This window comes from Hyla sarda, chromosome 9 (genome assembly GCF_029499605.1).
Source record: "Hyla sarda isolate aHylSar1 chromosome 9, aHylSar1.hap1, whole genome shotgun sequence".
Lineage (NCBI taxonomy): Eukaryota > Metazoa > Chordata > Amphibia > Anura > Hylidae > Hyla > Hyla sarda.
In genome coordinates this window covers 109657133-109669979 of record NC_079197.1, presented here as the reverse complement: position 1 = coordinate 109669979, position 12847 = coordinate 109657133, and the positions used below count along the sequence as shown (strand labels likewise).

The 12847-nt window shown below is 41.2% G+C and overlaps 1 protein-coding gene across 3 annotated transcripts in view; it reads left to right on the top strand.

The window, feature by feature from the left end:
- Positions 1-12847, top strand: part of MTM1 (myotubularin 1) — a 141785-nt gene that overhangs the window by 72808 nt on the left and 56130 nt on the right. For 2 of the 3 annotated variants that reach the window (XM_056539463.1, XM_056539464.1), the window contains exons 3-4: positions 2194-2254; positions 5790-5884. In XM_056539463.1, coding sequence (XP_056395438.1) covers positions 2194-2254; positions 5790-5884 — 156 coding nt within the window. Of the gene's footprint in view, positions 1-2193; positions 2255-5789; positions 5885-12847 lie in introns of those variants that run through there. The other variant, XM_056539465.1, reaches the window with a different exon arrangement.

Below are 12847 nucleotides of genomic sequence, written 5' to 3'. Positions count from 1 at the left end.
GTGTGTGTGGCCATCAGGTTCCTCAACTCCCTGCAAAAACCCCGGGTACTCCTTCATGGGCAGGATACTGACAGTTTACGACTCTGCAGGCAGATACCTTGCCCAACGCCTAGGGGGATGCCGGGAGCATTTTTTGTCCCTTAGTAGCTTCGGCGAAAAGGGACATCGAACCTGGAACCTTGCAGGTACCTTTTGGTCCGGAGGCGAAGGGCAGGGTTTGTTGTGGGGGCTCTCTCCTGTCGGAGAAGGGATTGCAATAGACCGTATCCTTTGTCACATTTTTTTTAGTGTAACATAGCACTTTTTTTCTTGCATTTTTGGTGATTCGAGAGCACGTTCCTTGGCTCTTAGAAGAAGAATTAATCCTTAAGCTGAATCAATTTATTCAGTTTTTAAGTTGACATGTCACTGTGGTTAGATTACAAGCCAACTCTGTGTAGTCTGAACCTGCAGTTATTGTGCTGGGTATAGAAGTGTAAAGAACAAAAGTCAAACATTTTCTTTCCATCCTTTCAATTCTCCTGACGTATCTGTTATAGTAAATACTCAAAAAAATAACAATTCTGTTGCATCTTTACCTTCATCCTTCACAGGGATAAACGGGAGTTGCCAAAACATGGTTGCACTTCATGGTCTTCATGGCTTCTGTTATCCAGGAATTATGGAAATCTTGCAGTTCAACTATGTTTATGCAGCTCCTATTGGAGTCCTGGGAGCTACACAAATTAGCTTCTTGACCACCTCTGGAAGCTGCAAGCCAGGCCAGAGGGGTGGAGGAACCCTCCTACTGAGATGGGAATACCCCTTTAAGGTACACCAGAATTGTTGTGATTGGTGACATACACGTATTTGCTAAAACGGACAGATTAGGAGAGGCATGATGCTCTTATAAATACGTTAAAGGGGTACTCCGGTGGAAAACACATATATTTAAAATTCAACTGGTGCCAAAAAGTTAAACAGATTTGTAAACTAATTATATTTAAAAAATCTTAATCCTTTCAGTACTTATTAGCTGCTGTATGCTCCAGAGGAAGTTGTAAAGTTATTTTCATTCTGACCACAGTGCTCTCTGCTGCCACCTCTGTGCATGTCAGCAGCTGTCCAGCAGGAACAAATCCCTTTAGCAAACCTCTCCTACTCTGACAGTCCCTGACATGGACAGAAGTGGCAGTAGAGAGCACTGTGGTCAGACTGGAAAGAACTACACAACTTCCTCTGGAGCAATACTGCAGCTGATAAGTACTCGAAGGATAAAAATTTTTTTATATAGAAGTAATTTACAAATCTATAACTTTCTGGCACCAGTTTCCTCTGCAGTACCCCTTTTTAAGGCTGCATTCACACCACGTTTTTGCAATACAGTTCCCGTATCAGGTTTTTGAGAAAACGGATTCCTCAAAACCTGACTAAACTGTATCAAAGCATGTGTACAAATTTTAACCCGTATACAGTTAAAAACCGTATACGGTTTGAAAAATGACATCCGGTTGCATCTGTTTTTTAAGAAAAAAATGTATATGTTTTTAACTTTCCACTCCATTTTGAATAAAGTTTTACTTGTTTGATTGAAATTCCAAGAGAAAAAACTGTGCAAAGTCAAAAACCGTATGGTGAAAACCTGATGGAACCGTATGCACATACAGTTCTGTACAGTTCCCATTGACTGCCATGTTTAAAAAAACGTATACGGTTTAATACAGTTTTTCAACCGGACCTAAAACCGTGGTAGACTACGGTTTTGGGTACAGGAAAAAAACCTGACAAAACCGTACAGGATGCAAAACGGACACAACCTGATGCATCTTTTGGCATACGGTTTTCAATGGAGAGTCAATGCATACGGTTTCCAATACAGTTCCATACGGTTTTCACATAGAAAACGTATAAGAGAACTGTATTGCAAAAACGTGGTGTGAATGCAGCCTAACAATGTGTTCCCTTAGTTAATAATATAGGGTATATCCTATTCTTACAAAGGGAGAGATTCATGAAAACCTGCGCAGATGAAAGGAGACTAATTGTCTGTAGCAACCAATCTGTTGTTTTTTTTTTTTTTGTGTTTTGAATCGTGAAAGAAGCAATCTGATTGGCTGCAATGGTAACAGTCAACTTTTTCTTTGCACAGATTTTAATTAAAAGAAAATTCCCCAAAATCTAAATGCAACCTAAAAAGAACTTTTATTTTTGCAGACTCCAAACGAAGAGCAGAACAATGAAGTCCCACTCTTGCCTGGAGAAACCCACATGACAGGTGAAGATTCCTTTCTGCATGTTGTATTTACTTAACACAAAGGGAGACTAAATGTCCTCCTGGATTTCCACCCTGACCTCTCAACATCATCAAAAGTTATCAGTCATCCATGAATCCCTGGATCCTGACTGCTACTTTCCCCTCTGCAGTTACCTAGAACAGATATTGACCTCTCTGTTCTGGTGTTATGTCTGGATCTTGTCCATTGGTGTTGAACTATACCCAAACACATTGAAACTGCTGCCTAGCAAAAGGGATGGCAAAAATGTTACTCTTTGTGTAACTGCAATGGGAAACTCTAGAATTACTGGGGTTCCCTTTTTTAGAACAGAAATGAATTTATACCTTAAAATAGATAGTGTCTACAGTTTTGTTCAATCTGTTGGTCTGATGTTTCGTCTGGGCATTCATGTGTATGCAGGGGATGTGTAGGACTTAGCACGAGTCACTCAAATAACTATCCTAGCATGGGCAAACTTGCTCATCAAGTGGGGTACTGAGCTAAGGACATCCTTCTGTGATCCATAGCACTCAATAAGGTATGGGCATGGGGTCTTTTAACCCATTATGGACCAAGCCTATTTTGACCTTAAAGGGGTACTCCGCCCCTACACATCTTATCCCCTATTCAAAGGGGACAAGATGTCTGATTGTGAGGGTCCCAATGCTGGGGACCCCCGGGGATCTCGGCTGCAGCACCCTGCTGTCATTACTGCACAGAGCAAACTCGCTCTGTGCGGAATGACTGGGAATACAGGGGCCGGAGAATCGTGACGTCACAGCTCTGCCCCTCATGACGTCAAAGCCCACCCCCTTAATGCAAATCTATGGGAAAGGGCGTGAAGGCTGCCACTCCCCCTCCCATAGACTTGGAGGCGGGCCGTGATGTCACGAGGGGCGGAGCCGTGACGTCACGATGCTTCAGTCCCTGTATTGTCCGTCATTACGCACAGAGTGAGTTTGTTCTGTGCAGTAATGACAGCAGGGTGCTACAGCCGAGATCCCGGGGTCCCCAGCAGCGGGACCCCCGCGATCAGAAATCCTATCCCCTATCCTTTGGATAGGGGATAAGATGTTTAGGGGCGGAGTACCCCTTTTCAGGACCAGGCCAATTTTATTTTAGCATTTTCGTTTTTTCCTCCTCACCTTCTAAAAATCGTAACTCATATATATATATATTTTCATCCACAGACTAGTATGAGGGCTTGTTTTTTGCGCAACCAGTTTTCCTTTGTAATGATATCCCTCATTTTACCATTAAATGTATGGCGCAACCAAAAAATACTATTTGTGTGGGGAAATAAAATAAAAAAAACGCTATTTTGAAAATTTTGGAATGTTTCGTTTTCACTCCGTACAATTTTACGGTAAAAATTACGTGTTCTTTATTCTGTGAGTCAATACTATTAAAATGATACCCATGGTTACATACTTTTCTATTATTCTTGCTCTAAAAAGAAATTGCAAACTTTTAAACGAAATTTAGTTTGTTTAATATACCGTATATACTCGAGTATAAGCCGTCCCGAATATAACCCGAGGCCCCTAATTTCACCCCAAAAACCCAGGAGGGAAAAAAAAAAAAAAAAGTTGACTCGACTAATAAGCCTAGGGTGGGAAATACATCATCCCCCCCCCATGTCATCATCCAGACCGCCGTCATTATCACCCTCGTCATCATCACCCTGTGATCATCCCCCCTTCAGCTGCCTTGACGCCACCGCGCAGGGACGGTGAGTAGAAAACAAGAGGGGGTCTGGATGATGACGAAGGCAGCAGTGGTCTTCAACCTGCGGACCTCCAGATGTGTCAAAACTACAACTCCCAGCATGCCCGGACAGCCGATGGCTGTCCGGGCATGCTGGGAGTTGTAGTTTTGAAACATCTGCAGGTCCGCAGGCTGAAGATCACTGAGAAGGGATTGACAGGCGGAGATGGACGGCCGGAACCATCCCCTCACAGCTAAAGTTAGACACGTTTTTTTGGTTCACTCGAGGGGGGCGTTTTCAGCACGAAAAATCGTGCTGAAAAACTCGGCTTATACTCGAGTATATACGGTACCTCTAATTTGACGACCTATAACTTTTTCATTTTTCCGTATAAGTGGCGGTATGAGGGCTCATTCACGCAGTTCACCGTACGGGATCATTAACATTATATTTTAATAGTTTGTACATTACGCACGTGGCGATACCAAATATGTAAATTTTATTTATTTTTTTACACTTTGGGGATAAAATGGGAAGAAGAGCCATTTTACATCTTTATTGGGGGGAGGGAATTTAAAAACGAAATTCTTTTTTCTTTTTAAACTTTTTAATTTTTTTATTTTTTTTAAATTTTTTTACACTTTAAAAGTCTCCATAGAGGACTATTTATAGCAAACATTTGATTGCTAATACTGTTCAGCACGATGCATAGGGCATAGCCCTGATCAGTGTTATCGGCTATCTGCTGTTCTGGTCTGCTCGATCTCAGAGCAGAAGTCATCGGCGGAGGCAGGCGAGGGGACCTCTGTCCGCCATGTTAGCTGATCCGATCCCCGTGGCCCATCAGATCAGCATAAAAAGTATCCACACTGCCGCAGATGCCGCGATCTGTATTAATCATGGCATCTGAGAGGTTAATGGCAGACATCCGTAAGATCGCTGATGTCTGCTATTACCGGCGGGTCCCTGGCTACTGGACCTGCTGCACGTGACCTGATCACTGCTCCAATAAACGTAATACTGCCGCACCAGGACGTACATTTACGTATGGGGCCGTTAAATGGGTTAATTAGACCATTGTGTATATTAGAGTTTGACAAATTTTGTTATGAATCTAGGAGCCATCAAATAAAAATTTTAGCCGCCAGCATGCCTGGGCGTTGCTTGACATCATATCAGTCATTGGTGTCCCCTTATCTTTCCCTTTTGTCACGGGTATTACTGTCTGCTCATCTCCCCCGGTGTGTCAGTCCTCTTATCTTTTATATAAAAAAATAAAATAAAAAACTTACTTACCTTCACCTCCAGTGTTCAGCATCAGATGTTTTTGATCAGCGCTCTGGTATTCAGCAGCGGATGTCTTCAGTCGGCACTCCAGTGTCACGTGGCATCTGCAGCCAATCAGCATCCTCGGGGGTGATGCTCCGTACTCCTGTGTATGCCCCATCACTGCTGAGGCTGCTGATTGGCTGTTGTGGTCACCTAAAGTCCGCTACCCATGTAACACCGGAGCCTCGACCGCAGGCAGAATGGGGGACTAGCACAAGAATGAAGGTGGAGCGAAGGAATTTGAAGATGGACACTTCTTATTGGAAATGGCTGGAATTTGTCAAGCCCTGGTGTATATAACGCACAAGAAAACTATTTGAATAGATTCTGTAACTTCGTCACAAACCTTTTTATCATCCTAGAGTCTTCAGGTAGTTTTGCATTTTACCATTTAGCTGAGACTTTTTATAGACCTTTACACACACACAAATAAATTTAAGTTTTTAAAATGTAATCTACAGTATTGTTTCTTATTGTGTGTTCTGTTCTTTTGGCAGATAAGGAAGTAATTTACATGTGTCCATTTAATGCTCCAGTTAAAGGAAGGCTATATGTCACAAACTATAAACTGTACTTCAAAGGTGAGGAGACGGTAAGTTAAAACTTTGTCTCTGGCGTTTTTTTGTTTTGTTTTTGTTTTATTAAAAAATTGACCTATTCAAAGCTTTCTGTTGAACTATATGACAAAGTGCTGCTCTCTACAAGTTGCCTCGCTGTAGTGGTGAGTGGCCTAAATTCTAAAGAAAGTTGTGGGTCCCACATCTAAGACTCGCACTTATATAAAAGACCCACACCTAATACAGGTCCATAAATATTGGGACATCGACACAATTCTAACATTTTTGGCTCTATACACCACCACATGGGATTTAAAATGATACGAACAAGATGTGCTTTAACTGCAGATTGTCAGCTTTAATTTGAGGGTATTTATATATCAGGTGAACGGTGTGGGAATTACAACAGTTTGCATATGTGCCTCCCACTTGTTAAGGGACCAAAAGTTATGGGACAGAATAATAATCATAAATCAAACTTTCACTTTTTAATACTTGGTTTCAAATCCTTTGCAGTCAATTACAGCCTGAAGTCTGGAACGCATAGACATCAGCAGACATTGTTGGGTTTCATCCCTGGTGATGCTCTTCCAGGCCTCTACTGTATCTGTCTTCAGTTCCTGCTTGTTCTTGGGGCATTTTCTCTTCAGTTTTATCTTCAACAAGTGAACTGCTGCTCAATCGGATTCGGGTCAGGTGATTGACTTGGCCATTGCATAACATTCCACTTCTTTCCCTTAACCCCTAAAGAACATAGCGTTTTTAAATTTTTTTGCACTTTCGTTTTTTCCTCCTTACATTTTAAAAATGATAACCTTTCAATTTTGCACCTAAAAATCCAAATGATGGCTTAGTTTTTGTGCCACCAATTCTACTTTGTAATGACATCAGTCTTTTTACCCAAAAATCTACAGTGAAACAAAAACAAAAAAACTCATTGTGCAACAAAATTGAAGAAAAATGCAATTTTGTTACTTTTGGGGCTTCTGTTTCTACGTAGTACATTTTTCAGTAAAAATTACACCTTATTATTCTGTAGGTCCATATGATTAAAATGATACCCTACTTATATAGGTTTGATTTTGTCATATTTCTGGAAAAACTCATAACTACATACACAAAAAATATGTTTAAAATTGTCATCTTCTGACCCCTATAACTTAAATTTTTTTATTTTTCTGCATACGGGGCGGTATGAGGGCAAATTTTTTTGATCTGAAGTTTTTGTTTGTACCCTTTTTGTTTTTGATCGCTTTTTTTTTATGGTATAAAAAGTGACTTTTGAATTTTTTGGCGCGTACGCCATTGACCGTGCGGTTTAATTAACGATATATATAATTTTATAGATGGCACATTTACGCACATGGCGATACCACATGTGTTCATTTTTATTTACTTTTTATATTTTTTTATGGGAAAAGGGGGGTGATTCAAACTTGTTTTTAATTAGGGGAGGGGATAAATTATAAAAAAAATTAAAAAAATTTTTTGCAATGTTATTGCCTCCATAGGAGACTACAGCATGTATTACACTGATTTCTTACTGTTCAGTGCTATGCCATTGCAATGCATTGATCAGTGTTATCGTCGCTTGACTGCTCCTGCCTGGATCTCAGGCATGGAGCAGTCATTCGGCAATCGGACGTGCAGGAGGCAGGTAAGGGACCCTTCACATCCGTTCTAGCTGATCGGGACACCACGCTTTCACCGTGGTGGTCCCGATCAGCCCAACTGAGCTGCCGGGAAGCTTTCACTTTAGATGCTGCTGCTTTAGATGCTGCGATGTCCGGCATTAACCATGGGTCCTGGCTGCTGATAGCAGCCAGGACCATCCGGGTATTATGCGAGCTCAGCTCCTGAGCTCACTTCATAACCCTGCCATGCCGCAGTGCTGTTTATAAACTGCATTTTGCAGCAAGGGGTTAAACTCTTTTTGTAGTATGCTTTGGGTCATTGTCCATCTGCACTCTGAAGCGCCGTCCAATGAGTTCTGAAGCATTTTGCTGAATATGAGCAGATAATATTGCCCTAAACACTTCAGAATTCATCATCAATAAATACAAGAGAAGCAGTTCCATTGGCAGCCATACATGCCCACTAGGCCATGACACTACCACCACCATGCTTCACTGATGAGGTGGTATGCTTAGGATCATGAGCAGTTCCTTTCCTTCTCCATATTCTTCCCTTCCCATCACTCTGGTACAAGTTGATCTTGGTCTCATGTGTCCATAGGATGTTGTTCCAGAACTGTGAAGGCTTTTTTAGATGTCATTTGGCAAACTCTAATCTGGCCTTCCTGTTTTTGAGGCTCCCCAGTGGTTTCCATCTTGTGGTGAACCCTCTGTATTCTCTCTGGTGAAATCTTCTCTTGATTGTTAAATGAAAAAAAGAAGAAAAAACAAAAGTGCGCTCCTAGTGTAGAAGATTTAAGATAGCATCAATGTTCAGGGCACAACACCTCAGCAGGCGTGTAGACTCGCAATAGATGTGGATGTCAGCAGCCACGGTGTCCTTTCCAGATGCCACAAGGTCAGCTGGATGTGGTTTGCAGAGTATATGGATATAATCCAAAAAGGACTTCCCAAACGGCGCTTCTCCTCCCAGGATTGATGCAAAGGCAGCCGTCCACAGTTAAAATTGGGTAGTTTATTGCAACACAAGTTTTGAGCCAGTGCTGGGCTCTTTGTCAGGCATAATGTCAAAGTACAAAACACAGTATTTAAAAAGCCCTGGGAAGGAACTTCAGCCGGGTCAGAGGTCACCATACAATAAATAAAATGCATTAAAAACTAATGGTTATTATGATCTGTATAGTCAACATAAAAAGAATAGGCACACAAGTAATAGAATTTAAAATATAGTGTAAGTTTGACATTTTTCTGCAGCGCTGGTACCTGTGTTCGTGGCCCCTGCTGGATGAATGAATATCAGAGCGAGGCTTGTAAATAAACAAACAGTAGTAAGACCACGGGACCTTTATTGTCAGACTGCGCTGACTCGAGTGCGGGACTGTGTCGGTGGCGCATTCTGTGACAAGAAGTGAATAGACAGATCATGGACACAGCAGTGAGCCCGTGCTTTTTAAATACTGTGTTTTGTACTTTCTGACATAATGCCTGTCAGAGAGCCCAGTATGGGCTTGAAACTTGTGTTGCAATAGACTACCCAATTTTAACTGTGGACGGCTGCCTTTGCATCTATCCTGGGAAGAGAAGCGCCGTTTGGGAAGTCCTTCTTTTTGCATTATATCCACACACTCTTTGTTTGATTGTTGACTTTGACACACATACGTCTATCTCCTGGAGAGTGTTCTGGATCTGGCCAACTGCTGTGAAGGGGGTTTTCTTCACCAGGGAAATAATTCTTCGCTCATCCACCACAGTTGTTTTCCTGGGTTTTCCAGGTGTTGGTGTTAAGCTCACCAGTGCGTTCCTTCTTTTTAAGAATGTTCCAGTTGCTTTGGCCACACCTAATGTTTTGAGTATCTCTCTGATGGGTTTGTTTTGTTTTTTCAGCCTAATGATGGCTTGCTTCATTGATAGTGACAGCTCTTTGGATCTCATCTTGAGAGTTGACAGCAACAGATTCCATGCAAATAGCCCACTTGAAATTAACTCTGGAACTTTTATCTGCTCTTTGTAATTGGGATAATGAGGGAATAACACACACCTGACCATGGAACAGCTGAGAAGCCAATTGTCCCATTACTTTTGGTCCCTTAACAAGTGGGAGGCACATATGCAAACTGTTGTAATTCCTACACTGTTCACCTGATTTGGATGTAAATAACCTCAAATTAAAGCTGACAATCTGCAGTTAAAGCAAATCTTGTTTGTTTCATCAAGCCAAAAATGTTAGAATTGTGTTGATGTCGGAAAATTTATGGACCTGACTGTATATAAGATATTTACAGCACATCCTTCAAGTTTTGAGCGGAGACGTTAAAGTGACCCTCCAGTATCAGGTTTTCTTCCATGTCAGAGTATTGCATTTAGACCGTTCTGTGAGCACAGCTGCCTATTGAGAATGTAGAAATAACTGACCATTCTAAGTGATGTTTGTGTTCTGGTTCTAATTCCAAAATTTTGGCAAATCAACCACAGCGTTTAGTGAGATTATCATGAAATTACTAAAGAGGCTCTGTCAGTCCTCTTATGTTACCTTGTCTACATAGGATAGAGGGAGGAGAAGCTGAGCATGTCCTGAAGACCTACTATAAGTCTCCTAGATACTTAAAGGGGTACTCCGCTGGAAAACATTTTCTTTTAAATCAACTGGTGCCATAAAGTTAAACAGATTTGTAAATTGCTTCTATTATAAAATCTTAATCCTTCCAGTATTTATCAGCTGCTGTATGCTTCAGGGGAAGTTCTTTTCTTTTTGAATTTCCTTTCTGTCTGACCACAAGTGCTCTCTGCTGACACCTCTGTCCATATCAGGAACTGTCCAGAGCAGGAGAGGTTTGCTATGGGGATTTTCTCCTACTCTGGACAGTTCCTAAAATGGACAGGTGTCAGCAGAGAGCACTGGTCAGGCAGAAAAGAAATTCAATAAGAAAAAAACTTCCTTTGGAGCATACAGCAGCTGAGAAGTACTGGAAGGATTAAGATTTTTAAATAGAAGCAATTTACAAATCTGTTTAGACTTTCTGGCACTAGTTGATTTAAAAAGAAAAAAAAAAAAAAAAAAAAAACTACTTGTCAATGGGACTAAAACAGAGCTAAATCTACTTGTCCCTGATGATGATCTACTTGTCCTGGCCAATTTTCGCTTTTACACTCTCTTGTTTTTCCTGCTCTCCCTAGAATAGCCATAAATAACTACTATAATGATACTACTTTTAATTGTTCCATAACATATGCTCCGAAGGGAAATTTAAATAAAAAGATATTTTTGCAAATTTAGTGGTTTTCTTTTCTACGCCATTTACCTTGTGGTTGGTCAAACATGTTATTTTGATTCTTTAGGCCGGCCTGATTACAGAATACCAGATTTGTATAGTCTGTCATGTTTTACAAATTTTAAAAAAATTCAGAACTTTTTGGAATTTTTTGAATTGCCTTTTTCTAACCCCTATAGCTTTTTTTTTCTTTTTTTTTTTTTTTTTTTTTTTTTTTTTTTTCTTTTTTGCATACAAGGCTGTATGAGGGTTAATTTTTTTGTGCCATTATCTATTTTTTGTATCTGTACCATTTTGGTATTGATCTGACTTTTTAGGGTCTATTAACACACACAGTATTCTACGCAGATTTGATGCGCAGGATTTTCTGCTGCAGATTTCAATGAGTTCAAATCCTGCGCATCAAATATGCACATCAATATGCACAGAATACTGTACGTGGGAATAGACCCTTGATCGCTTTTTTTCTGGTATATTATAAAAATTGCAATTTTTTTTTTTTTTTTTTTTACACTTACGTCATTTACTGTACGGGATACATAATGTTATTTTTTTACATACAGTTACGTACGCAGCAATAACGAATATGTTTATTTTTATTATGTTTACATGTTTTTATATAGGAAAGGGGGGTGATTTAATATTGAAGGGGTTAATGTGTGTCTTTTAAACTTTTATTAAAACATTTTAATTTTTTTTAGACTTGTCCCTTAGGGGTCTTTTAGGAGGAATCGTTAGATTCCACATGCAGATCAATAGAGTTCTATTGAACTACATTGATCTGTGTGCTCAGCGATCCATTGATAGAGCCTAGTCCAGCCAGGCTCTATCAATGACAGAGCTACAGACACCAGGGAAGCAGAGGTAAGCCCTCCAGCTACCTCTATAGTGGATTGCCCCCCCCCCCTTTGCGATCGTGCTGCAGGGGGGGGGGGGCAATACACCCCACTAGCCCACCAGGGAGCATTCACATGTCCCTTTAGATGCCGCTGTCAGCTTTGACAGTGGCGATCTAAAGGTTTAATAGCCAGCCGCGGCGATTGCAGCATGCTGGCTTTTACTGGCGGCCCCCAGCTACTGAAAACAGCCAGGGGCTGCAGAGTATGGAGCGAACAGGAGTCCGGAGCCCACTCGATACACTCCTGAGAGGCTCCGTGCTTGTCGGGGGCTTTCAGGTCCCGCCCTACTTGCCCGAAGCAGCGCTAAGGAACTGAAAAAATCACCTGTCTGGCACCCAGAACCATAAATGTACGTCCTGGTGATGCGGTACTTAACGCACCAGGACGTACATTTACGTCCTAAGCATAACCGTGAGCATCGCAGAGATGCCCGGATCATGCGCGGCAGGTCCCAGCTGCTGATCGCAGCCAGGGACCCACCCGTAATGGAGGACACCCATGATCCCGCAGATGTCTGCCATTAACCCCTCAGATGCTGTGATCAATACAGATCACGGCATCTGCAGCATCGTGGTCACTAAAATGGATGATCGGATCGCCCGCAGTGCTGCCGCGGTGATCCGATTAACCAGCACGGCAGACGGAGGTCCCCTCACCTGGTACCGCTGCCTTCCCGGCATCTTCTGCTCTGATCTGCCTTCCGGCAGACCAGAGCAGAAGATGACTGATGACCCTGATCAATGCTGTGTCCTATACATAGCACTGAACAGGATTAGCAATCGAATGATTGCTATAAATGGTCCCCTATGGGGACTATTAAAGTGTAAAAAAAAAATGTTAAAAAAATTTGAAACCTCCCCCCCCAATAAAAACGTAAATTGTCCCATTTTCCATATTTCACCCCCAAAAAGTGTTAATAAAATATTTTATATACATATTTGGTATTGCCGCATGCGTAAATATCTGAACTATTAAAATAAAATGTTAATGATACCGTATGGTGAACGGCGTGAACGTAAAAATAAAAAAATTCCAAAATAGATACTTTTTTATAACATTTTATTCCCAAAAAAATGTATAAAAAATGGATTAAAAGTTCTATATAAGCAAATATGGTATCAATAAAAAGTAAAGATCACGGCACAAAAAATGAGCCCTCATACCGCCGCTTATACGGAAAAATGAAAAAGTTATAG